We start from the raw sequence: 24,025 nt of genomic DNA, 5'->3' as shown, positions 1-24,025 counted from the left end.
AAGTAGCCTTAGGAAGGATTAATTGTATGTGCAAGTCTCCCTTAAAATACTTATTTCTATACGGAATCTTTATCTCTTAAAGAGGACCTGTCCAAGGGTGTCTTCTAAGTCCGCAAAACCCAAGCCGCGTGTTCAGCTGATGGTGTGATGCCTGATGGCATACGTGACACTGTCGCAGAAAGCCCCTTTTCCTTTTAGAGTAGCTTAGACTCTAGAAGATAAAATCTAAAACCTGGGATAAAGCGTCTGCCCTTTGATATGTTCTGCCCTATGCACTTGTAGGCAGATGCTGCATTTTTTTATATTGATTGAAAGTTGAGTCTTTTCAAAGACGTTCGCTTTTAAAGATTCTTCAAAGGGGAGTAATATCCTAACAGTCAGTACAAAAACCAGACAGCAGCTCTCACTTAACAATCCGGGAACGCAAAAAAGCCTTAAAGGAACAATAAACCAAGACATAAAAACGGAAGATAATCTTGCCTCCACCGTTTGACGGTCCTGCAGGATTTTATGCATGTTCCCGAAAACAAATTTCGAAGAAATCCCACGGAGAACACAGAGTTAATCTCCTACCAATGTCTTCCATTTCAGGCCGGAGACCTGATGAGAGGGAGGAGTTTAGCAAGGGGCAGGGTTTAATTCTGTTTGTCCTATTGCAGCTCCTGCTGCAGCCAGCTGTCATACAGCCAGACTCTGGACGGTGAGCAGATAGAGGGGGAGACATGGCTGAACTCATGGGGCACAGAGAGATTTCTCTATATATTTCTCAGTGTTAACTGTAATATCAGACAAAATAAGATCAAAGAAAAATAAGAGTTTAATGGGGGAAGTGCTATATATTTTTTTATTATTATTTGTGCATTTTCTCTGTTTAGTGTAGCTTTAATATGTAATATGTTAGAAGCAGCCAGTTACTGGTTTACACAAGTTCTATGCATACAGTTGCAAGAAAAAGTATGTGAACCCTTTGGAATGATATGGATTTCTGCACAAATTGGTCATAAAATGAGATCTGATCTTCATCTTATTCACAACAATAGACAATCACAGTCTGCTTAAACCAATAACACACAAAGAATTAAATGTTACCATGTTTTTATTGAACACACCATGTTAACATTCACAGTGCAGGTGGAAAAAGTATGTGAACCCCTAGACTAATGACATCTCCAAGAGCTAATTGGAGTGAGGCATCAGCCACCTGGAGTCCAATCAATGAGATGAGATTGGAGGTGTTGGTTACAGCTGCCCTGCCCTATAAAAAACACACACCAGTTCTGGGTTTGCTTTTCACAAGAAGCATTGCCTGGTGTGAATGATGCCTCGCACAAAAGAGCTCTCAGAAGACCTACGATTAAGAATTGTTGACTTGCATAAAGCTAGAACGGATTATAAAAGTATCTCCAAAAGTCTTGCTGTTCATCAGTCCACAGTAAGACAAATTGTCTATAAATGGAGAAAGTTCAGCACTGATGCTACTCTCCCTAGGAGTGGCCGTCCTGTAAAGATCACTGCAAGAGCACAGCGCAGACTGCTCAATGAGGTGAAGAAGAATCCTAGAGTGTCAGCTAAAGACTTACAAAAGTCTCTGGCATATGCTAACATCCCTGTTAGCAAATCTACGATACGTAAAACACTAAACAAGAATGGATTTCATGGGAGGATACCACAGAGGAAGCCACTGCTGTCTAAAAAATACATTGCTGCACGTTTACAGTTTGCACAAGACACCTGGATGTTCCACAGCAGTACTGGCAAAATATTCTGTGGACAGATGAAACCAAAGTTCAGATGTTTGGAAGAAACACACAACACTATGTGTGGAGAAAAAGAGGCCCAGCACACCAACATCAATACCTCATCCCAACTGTGAAGTATGGTGGTGGGGGCATCATGGTTTAGGGCTGCTGGACGGATTGCTATCATTGAAGGAAAAATGAATTCCCAAGTTTATCAAGACATTTTGCAGGAGAACTTAAGGCCATCTGTCCACCAGCTGAAGCTCAACAGAAGATGGGTGTTGCAACAGGACAACGACCCAAAGCATAGAAGTAAATCAACAACAGAATGGCTTAAATAGAAGAAAATACACCTTCTGGAGTGGCCCAATCAGAGTCCTGACCTCAACCCGATTGAGATGCTGTGGCATGACCTCAAGAAAGCGCACAGCAGACATCCCAAGAATATTGCTGAACTGAAACAGTTCTGTAAAGAGGAATGGTCAAGAATTACTCCTGACCGTTGTGCACGTCTCATCTGCAACTACAGGAAACGTTCAACCAGTTATTAAATCCAAGGGTTCACATACTTTTTCCACCTGCACTGTGAATGTTTACATGGTGTGTTCAATAAAAACATGGTAACATTTAATTCTTTGTGTGTTATTAGTTTAAGCAGACTGTGATTGTCCATTATTGTGACTTAGATGAAGATCAGATCACATTTTATGACCAATTTGTGCAGAAATCCATATCATTCCAAAGGGTTCACATACTGTATATCGTATTAGTGCCCATGAGTGTAAAACAGGGAAGTCTTCTCTCCATAGAAGAGAGCTGCTACAAAGAGGGGCTCCCCCCCTCAAGGGAATCAATAGGATAAGAGGTAAATCCAAAAATATTTTCCATTTATACTTAAAAGAAATATAGAATAATGTCCAGATATTCATCCATAAAAAGGTCAAAATTGGCAATGTATTGTATTAAAAAAGTACAAATAAGTATAATTGTAAGAGTGAATTATACCTCATTTGCATTTCCACGCTCAGGCTGTGAAGGAAGTGACCGGAAAATGCTAAACAGTCCACGGGGGTCAATGTTGCGTAGATCCACCCTACAAGAGGGACAGTTGCGTTCATTAGTAAGTATATCATGAGTACATCATCAGTATATATCACGGCGCTCCCATTCTTACAGAGAGAACCACCATGCTGTATTATGGAGGTACTCTCCCATAGACACTTCAGAAGATCTTCATAATACGCCGATGTATGGAGGCACCATACAATGACACACAGTACAGAGTCATAGTCCCACCATGTGCCACTGTACATCTCTGTATATATACAGTTCGTGACCAATGTTAACCCATGCTTTACCATATCTGCGGACGTCTTCACACACACATTTTACAATAATTTAGATGGCAAGTCATTTAAAAAGACTTTGCATCAAAACTATCAATGTGTTACAACTATAAAATTGTTATAAAAGGGCATAACATTTTTTTTACAGGTGATGCTTCCAATGGCTATATACTTCAGCTGTGGTGCTGGCATGGCCTTCCTCGGCGCAGCTGCCAGACATAGCTATTGGAATGACAGGGCACGACCTGTTTTGTAGTCTTTAGTATTCGAGTTGTGCACTGCTTTAATATGCGTCACAGACATCATTTATAGGGGTTATCCCGTGACTGATGTAAACCATATAGTACATTGTAATCTCTTTCTAATAAACTTACAACCAGCCCTGCACCTCACATGGATCCAGAGATCTCCTCATTAATTGCTCTGCTAGATTTAGGCCTCTTTCACACTTGCGTTGTCCGGATCCGGCGTGTACTCCACTTGCCGAAATTACACGCCGGATCCGGAAAAACGCAAGTGTACTGAAAGCATTTGACCACAATAGTGCTTTCAGTGTTACTATGACAGCCAGGACGCTATTAAAGTCCTGGTTGCCATAGTAGGAGCGGGGAGCGGGGGAGCAGTATACTTACAGTCCGTGCGGCTCCCGGGGCGCTCCAGAATGACGTCAGAGCGCCCCATGCGCATGGATCATGTGATCCATGCGATCACGTAATCCATGCGCTTGGGGCGCCCTGACGTCACTCTGGAGCGCCCCGGGAGCCGCACGGATGGTAAGTATGCTGCTCCCCGCTCCCCACTACACTTTACCATGGCTGCCAGGACTTTAGCGTCCTGGCAGCCATGGTAACCATTGAGAAAAAGCTAAACGTCGCATCCGGCAATGCGCCGAAACGACGTTTAGCTTAAGGCCGGATCCGGATCAATGCCTTTCAATGGGCATTCATTCCGGATCCGGCCTTGCGGCAAGTGTTCCGGATTTTTGGCCGGAGCAAAAAGCGCAGCATGCTGCGCTATTTGCTGCGGCCAAAAAACGTTCCGTTCCGGAACGGAAGACATCCTGATGCATCCTGAAGGACGGACTGTCCATTCAGAATGCATTAGGATAATCCTGATCAGTATTCTTCCGGCATAGAGCCCCGACGACGGAACTCTATGCCGGAAGAAAAGAACGCAGATGTGAAAGAGCCCTTATATCAAGCCGGCAGGTTAGAGGGAATGTCCTTTGTACTGCAGCTGGTGGCAGTTGAAGGATGGAACTGAGCATGTGCTTCCATCTCAGTGAGCAGGACAGAGAAACTAGAAAAAGAGCAAACAGCAGGGGGCGCTGTACAGATAGATTTCAGTGAATAACTCAGTGGCTAAGCTAAATATTTAATTACATGGAATTACAAAAGTATTCAGATCCAGGCGCTGGGTTGAAAAATGCTGAATATTTATTGTGGAACCACCCCTTTCTACCACGTCTGTGATAGATGTTATATACATGGACGGTATCAGACCATTTATGTCTCACCTGATGGAATGAACAGAGTCTGCCCCTGCTTCACTGTGCACTTGTAACATTTGTCTACTTGATCTGCAAAGAACATCTCGTAGTGATTGGCAGCTGATCTCCAGCGTTCATACAGGGAGATATTGGCTGAACCCGGTCTGATCAGATAAAATATTTTTTCCCCCTGAAAAAAAATAAAATAAAAAATTCAGTCATCACTAACAATCTTATAAGTGGACAGGTCACTGCTTCCTACCGGCACATTCCTCTTCTGCGGCCATCTTATGCCTAAATCCTAGATACTTACATCTGTAATTAATTAACATTTCACAGTTTCGTATGGATTGTCCTGTTAGGGAACGGCCGTGCAGCGCGCTGAGAAACGGCTGTGCTGAGATCTCTGAGGTCATGCAAGGCACACCAGTCTGCAAGTGACTCATTACCACCTGATTGCTTTTTCACTGTGTATTGTTCATGGCCACATGGTTTTAAAACTTACCAAGCGACTATTAACAATGTAAAATTAAAAAGCAATCTGTTTGTAAGGAGTTACTTGAATACCTTCTGGCCTTAGGGCCGGGTCTCTCTGCTTTCCGGCATTGGCTGAAGCTTGTAAGTCTCCGCCTCATTAGTTATAATGGGGACTAGCGGAGATCCATCTGCATTCCGGCAAAAATGAAGAGACTCGTTCGAAAGAAAACGGCTGCCTGCACATTTATCTGGATGACAGAGGGATACGGGACATGTTAAATTGCGCTGAAATACACAGTCCGAACTTCTGTGCTAACGTAATAGAGAGGACCCCTGTGCGCATGCACAGCAGTCCTCACAGTGTATTTCAGCGCAGCTTTAACTGCGGACAGTGGGGGGATGTGGGGCAGGAGTAAAATAAAAAAATAGTGATCTGGAGTCCTTATCTGCAGTCAGGGGCATAACTACCATAGCGGCAGACCATGCGACTGCTATGGGGACCAGGACAAGAGGGGGCCCAGTCTTAGTTGGGATTCTCTCCTCTTCTACTGGAGGTGAAAACGTGGTCAGGACTCTACCCTCTAAAGGAACAACTTTTAGCAAATGAGGCAGTGGAAAAATGGCCTAAGAGTCATTGAAAAGGGTTTCGGCAGAAACCCCTCTGTCCTGTGTGGGGGCCTGGTTTGATCCTTGCTATGGGGCCCTTACTTCTTTATGTCTGCAGTACTACTCATGTAGTCCAACATTGTGGTGACAGATTCCATTTAAGCTGGCTATACACATTATATTCACCTGCCAATCAGACCAGCTGTCCATCAGTCCTCCTGAATCTCCCCCAATTACAAATGTCATGAGGATGAGGCTGTTGGAATTCAACATGCTCAATCCTTTTGTTCTGATGGAGATAAGCCGCTGCTACAGATGTTTGACAGCTGCTTACTCCCCTATTCCCAATAAGAAAGAGTGCAAGCTCAGCCTACCCAAGCATGCATGTGTATGGGACAACCGGGTATGGGGAGCAGGGAGAGAGCTGTCAGCCTAAGCTTTATGGCCAACTTTAGATGTTTAGTTCACACAAAATCAGTATTATATTGAACTGTATGCATAACTCTTACAGTGCGGTCATGTGCACTACTAAATATCCTGAGAGGAACAGGCTTAGGTAGGGCACTGAATCTCCTTAATGAGATCAACCATGGATGGAGACATTGGCAATGCTCAATAAGAAACGGATATCCAGAGGTACATATCTCCCAAGAGAGAAAAATCCAGAATCCTACTCCGTACTGATGAGGCGCAAGCACCCCAAAACAGCTGTTTAAGGATGGATATCTGGCTTGGCTATATTGCCTTGTAAAATCCCAAGGCTTGTTGGAAAGTCAGATCTTAACTCCTAAAGAGCCACTTCCAGTAGATGGTGCTGGATAGATGGTTCCCTTTCTTGGGAGATACCTCTTGGCATATGAGAGGAACAGACAAATGGAATGGGAAAATACCCCTAAAAAACAACATGTTGACGTACCTTAAGCACATGGTACCAGGCTGAGGCACCTCCCGAGTCTATGTGGAAGTCGGTGTAACTGTCTTTCACACATATCAAACAATACTTGTTCACTTTTGGTTTTGCTAGAAGAGCATCATCAGGCCAATGGTTGTCAACCCATGAGAGCTTCTTAACAATATCTGGAGACTCCACAAAGCTGGACATTCTACAGATAAGACACAGAGTAAAAATTCTGGACATTTCTGAACGCATGCATTCACGTAATACACATTTTTATTTTGGTGATGACACTGAGACCCATCAGATGAGAACATCAGTAGAGAGGGAGGTCTGGCCTGTGTCACAATCCTCCGAACATGTGAAGACTATGGTCCATCACCTCGGACTCACATGCAGATACTCTGTAATGAATGGAAACTACAGACTTGGAGAGATGAAACTCTCAGGGTCAGGAGACTAAAAAGTCCACTGTGCTCCTGTGGCCTTTATTCTAGAGATTGCTGGGGGTCACACAGCCCTGTCCTCCACCAGTGACATCTTCTGATGGATCTCATGAGGTTTCAGGTGATCCTTCCATCACTTCTTATGTGTCCCTATAGGATATAGGCTATAGGATATACTGTAAGTTAAAACAGTCCAAGTAGAAATCACACTTGTGACATTTGAAATGACTGGTCAGGGTCTAAAATTTAATTATTTGTCCACTTACTAGAATAACAAGGTTTTTCTATCAGAACAATTGCTCTCCATATTCCTATTAGACCATATGGATATCACAGAGAGGGATCCGCTGCCTAGGACACCCCTCTATCAGCCAGAGTAGAGAACCACTGCAAATGCTCTGAAGTTCTTTGTCACCACGAAGGGTGGTCCAGTCTCCTGGCGTCATGGCGCTGAGCAGACTAATGTCGTTTTATGGGAAGTCACTCAGTATGATTGCTCTTCCCAAGCTTAGGTGTCTGGTCCTAGACCAGGATCGACAACCTTCACTATACGAATATATGTATACAGAGAGTTGTCATCACTAAGTAGGACTGCCCACTGGACTCCTAAGTATAGAAAGAGCAGGGATTTGAATTAATAAAATAAAAGCTATGATGAATATTTTCCCAGGCGTATCAAGCTGCTCAGCTCCTCCTGCTTCCAGCAGATCAAACTGTTGCTCAACATGACTTGTTCTCCTTAACTCGCACCTAAATGTAAATCGGGAAGCCTTACATTTTAATTATGAGCATCATTATAGGGTTTGTCCCATCCCACAAAGTGATTGCTTATTGCTAGGATATGCCATTGGTGGTCCGATCCCTGGGACACCCTCCAATCCTGTCCCCGAGCACATGCAGTGATGTCCCATTCAGGTGATTGAAGCTGACCATAATTTCCTGCATATCCAGGTGACGGGGGGGGACGCTGTACAGGAAAAAAACTGTGAAGGGCTGCAGAGCTGAATCAGTGCCTCATGCGCACGACCATATGTATTTTGCAGTAGATTTGCAAAATACGGCTGATGTCCATGTTGCATCCTTTTTTATGCAGACCTGTTGGCTTTAATGGGTCAGTGGTCTGCATTTTGCGGCCGAGTATAGGATGTGTTCTACCTTTTCGCAAAACGGACGTGGAAAAAAGACGGATGACCGGTGTGCTTTTTTTTTGCATACATATGTCCATTCTGCAAAAGACAGAACATCTCCTATGTTTGGCTGCAAAATGCGGACCACTGACCCAATGAAGTCAACAGGTCTGCAGAAAAAGGGATGTAACGCGGACGTCATCAGAATTTTGCTGATCCGTGTTTTGCACACCGCAAAATACATACGGTCGTGTGCATGAGGCCTTACTGTATCCTCGGGATCATTGGAGGTCTCAGAGGTGAGACACACAGCGATTGTAAAGTACTATCATTTCCTCGGTTAATCATACCTGCTTTACAATGTTGGGCATAGCGAGCTGATAAAGATTTTGGCGAAAATGAAAATTATTTTCATTAGGGACATTTTTCCTATCACAGTGTGTACTGAATACCAGTGAACATATCTGAAAGTCCTCAAGAGTGAGCACCAGCTGAAGATACCTCTCCATCGAGCTCACCTTGTGTCAGAAAATTCCAAGTTGGTGACATTAAGAACCCTTTTCCTATTAGTGCTGTAGTAATAATCCACAAATTCCTTGAGCTTCATCTTGCAGTCCTTCTGTTTGGTGACGTCTGTAACATCGACCAGCCTCTCAGGACCTGTAAACCAAGGTTAAGGAACCATTACTGGCGTTCCGCTGCATGGCTTCCAGCATATCTCTGCCTGGAAGAGCCCTGTGTGCATTGTAGTCAGCAGATGACACCGGGAAATGTCTACATGTAACAGGCAGAAGTACTCGCTACCAACCTCGTGTTCATGCCGAAGGAAAAAAGCTAAAATTACAAAGAAAGAAGACAAGAACCTATAATGCAGGGGTAGACAAGCTGCTGTAGGAGCCATTTAACCACTCCAGGAGACAATAAAAACCTCAACTTCAACCTCAACCTTAGAAAACAACCCAAAAAAAACAACATTTCTGGTGCCTTGGAGCCTCAGATGTTGGTGGTATATCGCTGGGACATGCCACCAATGTCAGATAGATGAAAGGAGGGCGGCCGTACATGTGCAGCTGTTCTCCGTTCACTTCGAGGGTCCTGTTCTGGAAATAGAAGTGGGTCCTAGAGATGGGACCTACACCGGTCTGACATTGATGGTATATCCTAATGGTCTGCCACCAATGTCTGAGGTGACATGACCCCTTTAATCCTACATCTCCTATACTAAACAGCAGCAATTCGTTTATTGTTATCATTAGTAGTAGTAGTAAGAGTTGTTGTTGTTGTTAACCCCTTAATGACCAGGCCTGAAAAAGCCTTAATGAACAGACATTTATTTGTGATTTATTGCACGTGTAGGTTTAGGGTCCATTTACACGTCCACAAAATGGGTCCGCATCCGTTCTGCAATTTTGCGGAACGGGTGCAGACCCATTCATTTTCAATGGGGCCGGAATGTGCTGTCCGCATCCACATTTGCGGATCCGCACTTCCGCATCCGTTTCTGCAAAATAACTAAAAATAGAACATGTCCTATTCTTGTCCGCAATTGCGGACAAGATTAGGCATTTTCTATTATAGTGCCGGCAAATTGCGGAATGCACATTGCCAGTGTCTGTGTTTTGCGGATCCGCAAAACACTTACGGATGTGTGAATGGAGCCTAAATGGTTGTAAATTTTAAATTTCCTGGACGACGAAATTAATTTTTGCAGCTTTTTTTTACGTGACATGTTTTTTAGCGCTTTTTTTTTTTTTTCTTTAACCTCTTAAGGACATAGGGCGTACAGGTACGCCCTTGTGCCCTGGTACTTAAGGACACAGGGCGTACATGTACGCCCTGTGCATTTTCGATCACCGCCGCACGGCGGGCGGTGATCGGAACCCCGTGCCTGCTCAAATCATTGAGCAGGCACTTGGAGCAAATGTGCCGGGGGGTCCGGTGACCCCCCCATGTATGCGATCGCAGAAAACCGCAGGTCAATTCAGACCTGCGGTTTTCAGCGTTTTCGGGTTATTCGGGTCTCTGAAGTCCCGATAACCCGGAACAGGATGGTGATGGTGGTGTGATTTCACCCCACCAATCACCATCCAGCGATCCTGAGTGGTGATGGTGACATCACCACTCAGGATCGCTTTCTGATTGGTCTGTGGGCGGTCCGGTGGCAGATTCAAAAGAGGCAGGCGCTCCTCTCCTCCTCCTTTTGTGTTCCGGAGCCGGAGGAGAGAGGAGCTGCCTGCACGTGTCTGCTGCACCGCTGCCTGCACCCGATCTGTGCCCCCCAGGACCCCATCAGGTACATAGGGACAGCTAGGGAAAGTTTGGTTTAGGCAGGGAAAAAAAAGGGAAAGTTAGTTTCTGAACTTTGATTGCATCACCCTAAGTTAGGGTGTCTGGGGTCCACAGCACAGCTGTGTGACCCTAGACCCCCCAGGGGTGCTGCCACTTTTATTTTTTTTCTGTTAGTTTTAGGGTGAGTTCGTGAACACCCGTGCCCCCACACACACGCACACAAAATAAAGAGTTACACACACGCACATATACACGCAGACACACACTCCCCTATGGCCCGCCGGACGTTCTCGGCCGAGGAGGCATACGCCCAGATTGCCTCTGACTCCGAGAGTCCCAGTGAGGATGAGGATGACCCCACATTCCTGTTGTCATCCGCATCCTCCTCATCATCTAGCGATGATGATGAGCCCCCAAGGCGGCGGAGACGCCGCCAGGCGGAGCAAGGGGACCGCCATGTTAGGGACCCTGTGGCCCACACTAGTACGAGCAGCTCTGGGGCTCGTACTGGTTTCCCGGCCCACCAGTTAAATCCACCGGAGCCCCCTGCCGGTGAACTTGTCTGGTGTAGCCCAGAGCGATACGAGCCCGTGATTCCTGATTTTGTAGGCCAATCAGGAATCCAGATTTCCACAGTGGGCTACACTGAATATGACTTTTTTTGTCATTTTTTCAGTGACCCACTGGTAAATCTGATGGTGGAGCAGACGAATCTGTACGCCCAACAGTTCGTCGCTCAACACCCGGGCTCCTTTTTGGCCAGGCCCGGTGGCTGGACGCCGGTCAGTGCAGCCGAAATGAGGACATTTTGGGGCCTCGTGCTGCATATGGGCCTGGTCAAAAAACCCAGTGTCAGGCTGTACTGGAGTGGGGACGTCCTATACCAGGCCCCACTTTACAGTACAGCCATGACACGCTCCCGGTTTGAGGCCATCCGGAAATGTCTGCATTATTCCGATAATGCAGCATGTCCCCCCCGAGGTGATCCTGCCCATGACCGTCTGTACAAGATACGGCCGGTCATCGATCACTTTGGGGCCAAATTCATGTAGGCCTATGTACCTAGAAGAGAGGTCGCGGTTGATGAGTCTCTCATTGCGTTCAAGGGGAGACTCATTTTCCGCCAGTATGTGCCCTCCAAGCGGGCGAGGTATGGCGTGAAGCTATACAAAATTTGTGAGAGTACCTCAGGGTACACTTACAAATTTCGTGTATACGAGGGGCGAGATTCCCGGATTCAACCCCCAGAATGTCCCCCCACTCTGGGTGTTACCGGGAAACTTGTGTGGGACCTTATGTACCCACTGCTGGATAAGGGTTACCATCTGTACGTGGATAACTTTTATACCAGTATCCCCTTGTTCCAGTCCCTTGCCGCCAGATCCACGTCCGCTTGTGGGACCGTGCGGAAAAATCAACGCGGCCTCCCTGCCCACCCCCTCCAGGTACCTATCCCCAGGGGTGAGACCCGTGCCCTTACCACTGGAAACCTGTTGCTGGTCAGGTATAAGGACAAGAGGGATGTCCTTATGCTGTCCACAATTCATGGTAACGGCATCACCCCTGTCCCTGTGCGAGGTACCGCGGCAACGGTCCTCAAGCCTGATTGTATCGTCGACTACAATCGGTATATGGGAGGAGTTGATCTCTCTGATCAAGTCCTCAAGCCATATAACGCCATGCGCAAAACCCGGGCATGGTACAAAAAAGTTGCAGTCTACTTGGTGCAGGTTGCCATGTACAACTCTTTTGTACTATCCCGAAGCGCTGGCAGCACAGGGACATTCCTCCAGTTCTATGAGGCAGTCCTCAAGGCCCTGATCTTTTCGGACCGGGAAAGAGCAGGCCGGAGTACCTCGGGAACTGGAGGCGCCCGGATCGTCCCTGGCCAACACTTTCCAGGTGTGGTCCCCCATACTGGAAAGAAGGGACGAACCCAAAAAAAGTGCAGAGTGTGTCGCAGGAGGGGGATACGGAAGGACACGACTACTCAGTGCGACACGTGCCCCGATCATCCGGGCCTCTGCATTATTGGTTGCTTCAGGGAGTATCACACTTCCATGGAGTACTAAATTTATATCCCAATTTAGCACTGACATCGGATAAAAAAAAACTGGTTCTCAGACTTGAGACACCCAAAAAAACTAAAATAATTTATTAAAAGTAGACATATTAGGTATCGCCGCGTCGGTAATAATCTCCTCTATAAAACTACCCCATGACCTAACCCCCCAGATTAACACGGTCAAGGAAAAAAAAAAAAAAAGGTGCAAAAAAAGTTTTTTTTTTGTCACCTTACATAATAAAAAGTTTAATAGCAAGCGATCAAAAAGTCATATAGCCCCCCAAAAAGTGCCAATAAAGCCGTCCGCTCATCCCACAAAAAATGAGCCCCCACATGAGATAATTGGATAAAAAATTTTTTACAAAAATGACCCTTAGACTTTAGAGATACCCCCAAAAAAATTTGAATCAAAAAAGATAATATAGTCTAAAACCAAAATAATTGTAAAGAAAAGTTGACTTATCAGGTATTGCCGCGTCCGTAAGAATCTCCTCTATAAAAATACCCCATGACCCAACCCCCCAGATTAACACGGTCAAAAAATAAATAAAAAATAGGTGCAAAAAAAGAATTTTTTTGTCACCTTACATAACAAAAAGTTTAATAGCAAGCGATAAAAAAGTCATATAGCCCCCAAAATAGTGCCAATAAAACCGTCCGCTCATCCCGCAAAAAATGAGTCCCCACATGAGATAATTGGATAAAAAAAAAAATAAAATGACCCTTAGACTTTAGATACCCAAAAAAAGATTTGTATCAAAAAAGATAATATAGTCAAAAACCTAAATAATTGTAAAAAAAAAGTAGACTTATTAGGTATTACCGCGTCCGTAAGAATCTCCTCTATAAAAATATCCCATTACCTAACCCCCCAGATTAACACAGTTAAAAAAAAAAAAAAAAAAAAAACGTTTTTCCGGTAACAAAACAAGGGTTAACAACCAAACAAAACTTAATATTTATTACCCTGATACTGCAGTTTACAGAAACACCACATTTGTGGTCGTAAACTGCTGTATCAGTAAAAGGGAGGCCGCAAAAGGAAAGGACCGACATGGTTTCTGGAAGGCCGATTTTGATGGCCTTTTTTATTGACACCATGTCCCTTTTGAAGCCCCCCTGATGCACCCTAGAGTAAAAACTCCCCAAAACTGACCCCATCTAAGAAACTACACCCCTCAAGGTATTCAAAACTAATTATACAAACTTCATTAACCCTTTAGGTGTTCCTCAACAGTTAATGGCAAATGGAGATGAAATTTCAGAATTTCAATTTTTGGTAACCTTGCGTCACAAAAATGTAATATTGAGCAACCAAAAATCATATTTACCCTAAAAATAGTCCCCAAAAAAATGCCACCTTATCCCGTAGTTTCCAAAATGGGGTCACTTTTAGGGAGTTTCTACTCTAGGGGTGCATCAGGGGGCTTCAAATGAGACATGGTGTAAATAAACCAGTCCATAAATATCAGCCCTCCAAAAACCAAACGGCGCACCTTTCCCTCTACGCCCCGCTGTGTGGCCGTACAGTAGTTTACGGCCACATATTGGGTGTTTCTGTAAACGGCAGAGTCAGGGCAATAAAGATACAGTCTTGTTTGGCTGTTAACCCTTGATTTGTTAGTGGAAAAAATGGGTTAAAATGGAAAATTAGACAAAAAAATGAAATTTGCAAATTTCATCCCCATTTGCCAATAACTCTTGCGCAACACCTAAAGGGTTAACGACGTATGTAAAATCAGTTTTGAATACCTTGAGGGGTGTAGTTTCTTAGATGGGGTCACTTTTAGGGAGTTTCTACTCTAGGGGTGCATCAGGGGTCTTCAAATGGGACATGGTGTAAATAAACCAGTCCATAAAAATCAGCCCTCCAAAAACCAAACGGCGCACCTTTCCCTCTACGCCCCGCTGTGTGGCCGTACAGTAGTTTACGGCCACATATTGGGTGTTTCTGTAAACGGCAGAGTCAGGGCAATAAAGATACAGTCTTGTTTGGCTGTTAACCCTTGATTTGTTAGTGGAAAAAATGGGTTAAAATAAAAAATTTGACAAAAAAAAAGAAATTGGGGTCATTTTTGGGTGGTTTCTATTATGTAAGCCTCGCAAAGTGACTTCAGACCTGAACTGGTCCCTAAAAATGTAGTTTTTGTAAATTGCTGAAAAATTTCAAGATTTGCTTCTAAACTTCTAAGCCTTATAACATCCCCAAAAAATAAAATATCATTCCCAAAACAATTCAAACATAAAGTAGACATATGGGGAATGTAAAGTCATCACAATTTTTGGGGGTATTACTATGTATTACAGAAGTAGAGAAACTGAAACTTTGAAATTTGCTAATTTTTCCCAAAAATTTGTTAAATTTTGTATTTTTTGTTGCAAAAAAAAATATTTTTTTGACTTCATTTCACCAGTGTCATGAAGTACAATATGTGACGAAAAAACAATCTCAGAACGGCCTGGATAAGTCAAAGCGTTTTAAAGTTATCAGCACTTAAAGTGACACTGGTCAGATTTGCAAAAAATGGCCTGGTCCTAAGGTGTAAAAAGGCTGTGTCCTTAAGGGGTTAAATTTTTGGGGGGAAAAACTGCAAAAAAAATGTAATACCCCTTTTTGTATGACATGCATGAACTGGGCAATAATGATGACGGTTTCAGTTGACGCGGGTGTTTTTTTTTATTTGCATTTTATTAAAGTTTTTCCTTTTGTTCTTTTTTTATTTTTTATTATATTTCCCCCCTCTGGGGTCATTGACACTTTTTTTTATTTATTTTGTATTACTTCCACTCTAACTGGGGCGCTTGGTCGCAAGGGGTTAAACACTTGTCACCTATGTAGACAGCCGATCAGTCTCGCCTGTGTGGCTAACTTCCTGTGAATTACAGGATGACATCATCCTAGAGGTTCACAGACCTACTGTTTTATTCCAGCTATGCTAACACTAATTAATTAACTCCAAATAGAATATAGTGTAATAGGATGGGACCTCACCGAATAACTGAAGAAACATAGCATTTTGTGACTGACAACTTACCAACATAGTTTTCAACATCACTGACATAGAATGTGGGAGCGGGTACAGACAGACCCAGACCGTCCTTCTTTGGCACCAGAATTGGTTCTGTAAACCCAGTGTCTTCAAAATATTCCACTGTTAATTGACCGCCGTTCAGTTTGGTGACCACGTCCTCAGCGCTGCAAGAGAAAAGGCACTGAATGTAGTGGGAAGTAAAAGTTGTATCAGGCTGTAAAAGCACTTTTTTAGGAAGGTTTGTTCCCGATAATTGCCTTGTGTAAAGCATCATTCACACGTCAGTGTTCCATCAGTGATTGTGAGCCTGAACCAGGACTGGAGCCTCCACAGATAGAAGGTATAAGGGAAAGATCTGCCCCTGTTCTGTGTTTAGAGCCGCACCTGGGTTTGGCTCACAATCACTGATGGGAATCACTGACCAAACACGGACGTGTGAATGAGGCATAGACAAGTTGCTGATCAACCGATGAACGAGAAAATGTTAGCATCGTTGAACCATAGAGATTAACCACTCAGATGCAGTAGTCACTATTGACCGAGGCACCTGAGGGTTTAAATTACAGGTACCAGAGTTAGCTCTGATCCCAGTCACTGCAGGCTGCATATGGGGAGGGCCCTGCTCCTGAACCCCCTCCACATTCACTATGCCAATAATGGGCTACGTAAGCGATAAATCTCGGTCTAAAGATGCGCCAAATTTATCAGCAGCTCATGCTGTCAGCCTCCTGATGTGGACGCACATTCTCAGTTTCATTCTTCAACTGCCACCAGCTGCAGCAGAAAGGGCACACCCCTCTGAAAAAGTGCACACCCTCCAGAGGTCTGGATCCGTGTGAGGCACAGGGCTGGTTCTAAGTTTGTTTGCAAGAGATTTTCATGTACTATATGAGGTCTGATTTACATTATTCAGGGGATAACCCCTTTAATTATTTAGTTACTTGCAGGCTCTGAATTATTGATTTCCTATATGGATAATATAAGAAAAATACCGGCCGGTCTACGACACGTTCATTGATTCATATGAAAACATTTACAAATTGCTTACATGACATGAGAAATGAGAAGTGACAGGAGACGGACGGGAACAGCCCCACGTGGAGGATTATTCATTTAGCGCACGGCAGTTCATTAAGAATTCATGTATTGTCAAATGAGAAATGCAGCAGCTCAAAAAAAAGAAGTACCAGGTACTTCTGGTATCGCAGGTACCAGAGAGTGCGATACACGGAGTCTGGTGCCAATGTAGAGTGCACGGATATTTTCAGAACTCCCATAGAAGTGAACGTAGAGCGCACCGCACATGCACAGTCTCCTCTCCTTCACTCTGGAGACAGCAGCAGGTCCAAGAGGTGGGACCCGCACCGGATATTGGTGGCATATCCTATGCCGGAGATGGGTAATACCCCAGCAAAGTTATACAAATATCCTTTCTGCGAGTCCATTACTCATTCCAAAATCTCTGCTTGCAGTCATAAAATAGAAACCTTTCTTTGCTTGCTTCCAGTGGATACAAAGTGGTCCTGGTTGTGTGATGACCACACAGGTGACACAACTTGTTAAAAGACAGAAGGACCAGACGTGGCAGCAGGCAGGCAGCAGAGACGTGGCCATGCAAGCTTCTTTTTTTTTTTAAGAGTTTAAAATGGATTGTCCGCTGCTTGCACCCGCGCCGTTTTATGGGTAAACCTACAAAACAGTACAGCCATCAACAATAAGCAAACAACAGGCAATACTTTAAAGGGGTTTTCCAAGACTTTTATACTGATGACCTATCCAGAGGAAAAAACGCTTTAACCGGCTATAGAAAACAGCTGCCCGTGGGCCGCCACTCCTGGTCCGATACCTGTACGGTTTCAAGTCGTGCACCTGTGTGACCATCCCACGTTCAGAACAGATTTGCACCCTCTGGAATGATCTCCTTAAAGTGCTTCTTCATTGTTATTTATTATGTTTTTGTTTTTTGCTTTTTTTTACAACCTAAAATCTATTCTATGGGTTGGTACAATTTATATTGTTTATATTTTTGCATCACTTCTGCATAGACCCCTAACTTTTTTATTTATTTTTTGCTATTTTGTCAGCCAGAGGACCACATTAAAGTCAATATTGTGCTGTCAATGTCAGATATCTGGAAACAGTTTGTTACATGTTGTATTATATTATCTGGTTTTATATGATATTTGTAGTAAAGAGAATTTATCCGCTCCCCTGACGTCTGTTTTAGTAAATTCTTGTATTCCCCATGGAATAACAATTCTGGAGCATCCTATGGCTCGGGGTTGTGTCTGTACATTGTTTCCACAGCTCAGGATGCTGTGCACAGTGACCTTCTCCAGCATGCATGTCCTGTTGCGATCTGCCAGCAGGTGGCGCTATCCAGTCCTTCCACTGGACGCCTGTTTGTTTACATTTCATGCAGTATGGGAGATTTGGTTTTCTGACAAAACACAAGGAGGAGGGAGCGCTTCCCGAAATATCCTGTGATCGCCCCTGTGAAGTCACATTACCGCACTGACAGCCTTTCATTACAATCACCATAAAATATACAAGGAACGCCTCAAATAAAGAATGTAAAAAGGGCACAAATCTAATAGGTTACTTTCACATTAATGTTTTTTGCGGATCCGTCATGGATCTGCAAAAATGCTTCCGTTACAGTAATACAACCACATGCATCCGTCATGAACTGATCCGGTTGTATTATGTCTTCTATAGCCATGACGGATCCGTCATGAACACCATTGGAATCCGTCCCCATTGACTTACACTGTGTGTCAGGACGGATCCGTCTTCTATTGTGTCAGAGATAACGGATCCGTCCCCATTGACTTACATTGTGTGTCAGGACGGACCCGTCTTGCTCCGCACCACATGGCGGACAGAAAAACGCTGCAAGCAGCATTTTGGTGTCCACCTCCAGAGCAGAATGGAGACTGATCGGAGGCAAACTGATGCATTCTGAGCGGATCCTTTTCCATCCAGAATGCATTAGGGCAAAACTGATCCGTTTTGGACCGCTTGTGAGAGCCCTGAACGGATGTCACAAACGGAAAGCCAAAACGCCAGTGTGAAAGTAGCCTAAAATACAAAGACAGAAACAATCACCAAATAACACAAGAGCCTAACATAATACTCAGCAGGTTCTGTCATTATTGCAGGTTAATCAGATCTGGAGGTTTCCATTTTTATTTTATTTAATTTTTTATGTTTCCTTTTAACACACAGTTTCTGATGGTAATTAAAGGGGTTCTCTCACTTTACCAAATAGCATTTATCATGTAGAAAAAGTTAATACAAGGCACTTACTAATGTATTGTGGTTGTCCACATTGCTTTCTTTGCTGGCTGGATTCATTTTTCATCACAACTGCTCATATCCAGGGGTTACGGCCACCGCTGCAATCCAGTGACGGTGTCCGCTGCGCATGGGTGCCTATGTACACTTCCATGGTCCTGGTCACCAGAGAGGCCGGCGCTTTTTCCTATAGTGTGCAAGCACGACCACCACTGATTGACTGCAGGGTGGTCGGAACCATGGAAACGAGCAGTGTATAATGCGACGAAAAAATTAATCCAGCCAGCAAAGGAAACAACATGGACAATCACAATACATTAGTAAGTGCATTGTATTAACTTTCTCTACATGATAAATGCCATTTGCTGAAGTGAGACAGCCCCATTATTTACCATCAGATACCGATTTACTGTAATGTGCTAAAATGAAACAGAAAAAAAAGAAAACTACAATATGGATTGTCCAGGATTAGAAAAACATGGCTGCTCTCGTTCATGGCTTGCACCTCCTCAGCTCAATAAACTACAATGGAGGTGAGCTGCCATACCTGGCACAACCCATGGACAGGTGAGGCACTGATTACGTACCTTTTACTGCACTGATTTTTGTGTCTAAAAATCGCTGCTTAAGGCTACATTCACACAAACAGTGGTGTTTTGCGGATCCGCAAAACACGTGCACCGGCCCATGTGTGTTCTGCAAGTAGCAGAGCGCACATGTCATGGCTATCATAGAAAATACCTATTCTTGTCCGCTATTTTTTGCGGGGCTGTGGCACGGAGCAACGGATGCCTTTGCGTCTCCATTAAAGTGAATGGGTCCGCATCCGAGCCGCCAAAACTGCGGCTCGGACGCGGCCCAAAACAACGGCCGTGTGCATGGGGCCTAAGGCTGAGTTCACATCACCGTTTAGCTTTTCATGCGGACTCATTTATACGGTCGTGTGAATGTAGCCTAATACAGTACCAGGAAAGTACAGTAGATAAAAATGTTTCTGCGATTCCGCACCTTATATAGTGTTTTTTTTCCATTGACTTCAATAGGGTTGCTAACGAACAGAAATTCGGAAACAAAAAAACCCACAATACATAGTGCAGATTTATGTGCTGTTTTATGCAGTTTGGGAGCAGAACCCAACTGAACCCGAGTTCGGGAAATGTTTTTTTTACAGTAGAAATCAATTTATGACGATATTACCCAAAGTCTCGCAAGACTTCGCGAAAGTAATAACTTCGGCTCATCAGAGCCAATACATTGTAATACTGTACAGAGCTCGCTAATCCGTACTGCACAGTCCTGTAAAAAAAAGCAAAAGTATATATATATATTTTTTTTTACAATGCAACTCTATGGGGAACGGATGTCACAGTATGGCATCAGTCTGAGGCATCTGTTTAACGCATACTTTTTTATACGGACTGGAAAAACGTGATGTGAACCCTAATGATGATAAATAATATCCCGTCAAGCAGGTTCTTACGTCCAACCGTAACGATTTGATGTGTAACCCCTAATATCACAGACTGAATTCCTGATGTCCGCTTTCGTACTTTTCCCATCTTACAGCTCTGCTTACCATCCAAGCCAAACGTTTCAAAGCAATTCCTTTCCAGTCGGGCAGGCAGATGAGAGCAGAGCCACTTCCCTTTCAGAAGGCCTGCCAGACCCTCCTGCCAGGAAGACATCTGTGGTCAGATGGCGGCTCTTCACAATCCCCATGCTGCACTCACAAGCGTGCACAGAGAAGACACGAGTGGAATGAGGGTTGAATCTCATCAAGAAGACAGCGACTCGCCGCTGACAACAGACTGCGGAATTACAGATTAATGAAGGCAGGTGTCGGCACTCCTCTTCTCCGTTGCAGGTGTAGAAGTCCCCTTATGTCTTTTCTAAGGATCACAAATTATAATATTTTTTTTCATCCATTGATTTCTGCAAACCCCATTTAGATGAACGAGACATTAGCAGAAATTTCGGTACCGAATCTAACAGGTGTGAACTGACCCTAAACGCCTGTGTTTCAATACTTAAAACCAAGAAGAAACTAAAAACTGTAAAAAAAGAGAAGGAAGTAGCAAGTCCTAAGACTGTACGCCCTACAGCGATGTATAGTAAAACGAGACATAGTGAACTGACTCCCTGAGCGGAACAGAATAAAACTGTCAGCATGACATGGTGGTGAGGGTCGCCTAGGCACACAAAAATTTGCTCCGGCGCTTTTGGCTCACTGAAAAACCACCACAGAAGCCTCTAGTGTTTACTTCCATACAGCAGGTGGTTCTTCATTGGCTTGTTTCCGAAACGACTGTGTGAACACCAATTCTTTTCCGCTGTGTTATTCCCTTTCTGGCATTTTGTTAAAATGCCAGAAAAAAAAATTGCCAAAGCTTCAGCATGTTGCGCTTTTAAACAAATGCTTCCCAAAAATGTCATTGAATTACCAAAAATGTCAGTAGCAAATTAAGGCTGCGTCCACATCACCGTTTAGCTTTCCATTCCATCCAGTGTGCTGCTGAAATAAACGGTTCCACATCCAATTTACAGAATATGTGGATGCCGACCAAAACTACGGTCGTGCGCGCGAGGCCTTACACTTGTGTCCTGCATTTCATATTTATTATGGACTGTCAGAGAACATCTGGAGATGGCGCTTTTACCACAAAAAGCATACCTATAAGCAGATGTCGGGAAAACCTCAAAAAGAGCACAAAAACCTCACTGAAAACCAATGTAGGAAACCACCCTACACTAGAAACGCCAGTACTGAACAGCAATATCCCGCCACTCCAGTCCAGTCTTTGGTTATTGTAAGGCTACTTTCACACTTGCGTTCGGAGCGGATCCGTCTGGTTTCTGCACAGACGGATCCGCTCCTATAATGCAAACGCTTAGATCCGTTCAGAACGGATCCGTTTGCATTACCATGAAAAAAAAATATATATATTTTTTATTTTTTTTGTTCATGATAGTGCAAACTGATCCGTTTTGACTTTACATTGAAAGTCAATGGGGGACGGATCCGTTTGAAAATTGAGCCATACTGTGTCAACTTCAAACGGATCCGTCCCCATTGACTTACATTGTAAGTCTGGACGGATCCGTTTGCCTCCGCACGGCCAGGCGGACACCCGAACGCTGCAAGCAGCGTTCAGGTGTCCGCCTGCTGAGCGGAGCGGAGGACAGACGGTGCCAGACTGATGCATTCTGAGCGGATCCGCATCCACTCAGAATGCATTAGGGCTGGACGGATCCGTTCGGGGCCGCTTGTGAGAGCCTTCAAACGGAACTCACAAGCGGAGCCCCGAACGCAAGTGTGAAAGTAGCCTTAGGAGTGACGACAATCACAATACTCTAACTCTACTTGATAAATGCCATCGCCACTCCCACAATTTTTTTATTATCTGACCTGTTAGAAAGGTACCAGATGTAAACTGTAGTGAAGGTAATCTTCTTACCTGTGAGTATATTTGTGAGTTATAACCTCCCTTCTCATCCTCAGCTGTGTCATGTGACCAACACTCTGACTCCAAATGACACAGCATCTTACATGTGGACAGGAAGCCTGTTTCTCTATGTATTCCAATGTATTCCTGTGGGAGCCTCAATGTCAGTCATATAGAAATAAATACAGAAGTAACTGACTTTGTGTTCTGCGTCAGTTGGAGATCAGATCACATGACATAGCTGAGAAGCAGAAGGGAGGTTATAACTCACAAATACAGTCACTGGTGAAAAGATTACCTTCACTACAATTTACATTATCTACCTTTCTAGCAGGTAAGAGAATTAAAAGTTTTGTGGGAGTGCAACTTTAAGGCCTCGTTCACACTTCAGTGTTTGGTCAGTGATTTCCATCAGTGATTTGTGAGCCAAAACCAGGTGCAACTCTAAACACAGAACAGGAGCAGATCTTTCCCTTCTACCTCATGTCTGTGGAGGCTCCACTTCTGGTTTTGGCTCACAAATCACTGATGGAAATCACTGACCAAACACTGAAGTGTGAACGAGGCCTAACTTTCTCTACATGATAAATTTGCTGAAGCGAAACAACCCCTTTAAGCACAAGTAAGTATAGAAGAACTCTTTTTGAGGTTACCGGCCCTTAGTCTATAAAACAAGCGTCACACGGCTTAAGGCGGGTTTACACCGCACAACGTTACAGCCTATTGACGGGAAGGCAGCGTTCCGACAGTCATCTGCTTGTATTTACATGCTGCAATCTCCTTCACGGTATGAGGACGATGAATTGCTTTCGCCATCTCCGGTACCCGTAGCGAATCACTGCTTCTGAGCAGCAGATCTCTGTTTAGACAGCACGACGAACTGTTACCCAGAAACGATAATTGATGTACCTGCAAAAAGCTTGTTCACTGGGTGAGGAGCAGGACATTTAGATGGACACATGATTGTCGGAAACGAGCATTCGCAGGAACGGTCGTTCTTGACAATCTGCCCGAAAATTGAGCAGTCTAAATCCACCTTTCTTCTCTAAGCAGTGTAGCTGTTTCCTTAGGAAAGGCCTCGGTAAATGCTCTCAGTGCCGCGAACTTTGCAGACACAGAGCTTTATATTGTAAGTGGTACAAAAGACTGGAAATGTCATTTTCCTGGATGAAGTTCTACCAATCCCAGAAGGGCATGTAGCTGGCAACCGTACAGTCCGACTGGCACAGTATACCCATATTTTATTTATTTTACTCCTGTTCTGGAAACCTTCTACATTTTTACTTTATAAATAACCCGTGTTAATAAGATATTTCTCCTTAAAGGAACATATGACGCGAAGAACCAACAGAACACGATTGACGAGGGCCCTATCGAGTCATGCAGCAGAAGAAGGACCTCGTGCGCTGGTTCAGGAACTTCCCGCACTTGTCGCATGCGAGATTTTTAAATAATCAAGTAGACAAGTGTAAAATTAGCTCTTTTCCCTTTTACCTGTTAATGTAAATCTAAACCATTTTCAGATCCACTTCAGATTTCACACCTTGGATGGAAACACTTTCCCGCAGATGAGAGAGATGATATAAGTGAGACACAGCTGCTATTCTTCGGTGCTGGATTTGTTTTCTGACGCCTCTTATCAATCGTTGCCGTTTCTTTCTTTGTCTTTTAGCTCGGTACAAATGACGAGGGATTAAAGGGGTTTTCCAGGCTCCTGATTGTAATGACCTATGCGATCAATGAGGGTCCGACAACCCGCACCCCCATCGATCAG

General features: G+C 44.1%; 1 protein-coding gene across 4 annotated transcripts in view; it reads right to left on the bottom strand.

Annotated features, from left to right (window-relative positions):
- Nucleotides 1-24,025, bottom strand: part of PHF2 (PHD finger protein 2) — a 234,392-nt gene that overhangs the window by 62,100 nt on the left and 148,267 nt on the right. For all 4 annotated transcript variants that reach the window (XM_044300454.1, XM_044300455.1, XM_044300456.1 and 1 more), the window contains exons 4-8: nt 15,515-15,675; nt 8,644-8,785; nt 6,574-6,760; nt 4,602-4,764; nt 2,745-2,832 (exon numbers count right to left, since the gene is read on the bottom strand). In XM_044300454.1, the coding sequence (XP_044156389.1) occupies nt 2,745-2,832; nt 4,602-4,764; nt 6,574-6,760; nt 8,644-8,785; nt 15,515-15,675 (741 nt within the window). The remainder of the gene's footprint in view (nt 1-2,744; nt 2,833-4,601; nt 4,765-6,573; nt 6,761-8,643; nt 8,786-15,514; nt 15,676-24,025) is intronic.

This window comes from Bufo gargarizans, chromosome 7 (genome assembly GCF_014858855.1).
Source record: "Bufo gargarizans isolate SCDJY-AF-19 chromosome 7, ASM1485885v1, whole genome shotgun sequence".
In the NCBI taxonomy this organism is placed as follows: Eukaryota; Metazoa; Chordata; class Amphibia; order Anura; family Bufonidae; genus Bufo; species Bufo gargarizans.
This window is presented reverse-complemented; position numbering and strand designations above follow the sequence as displayed.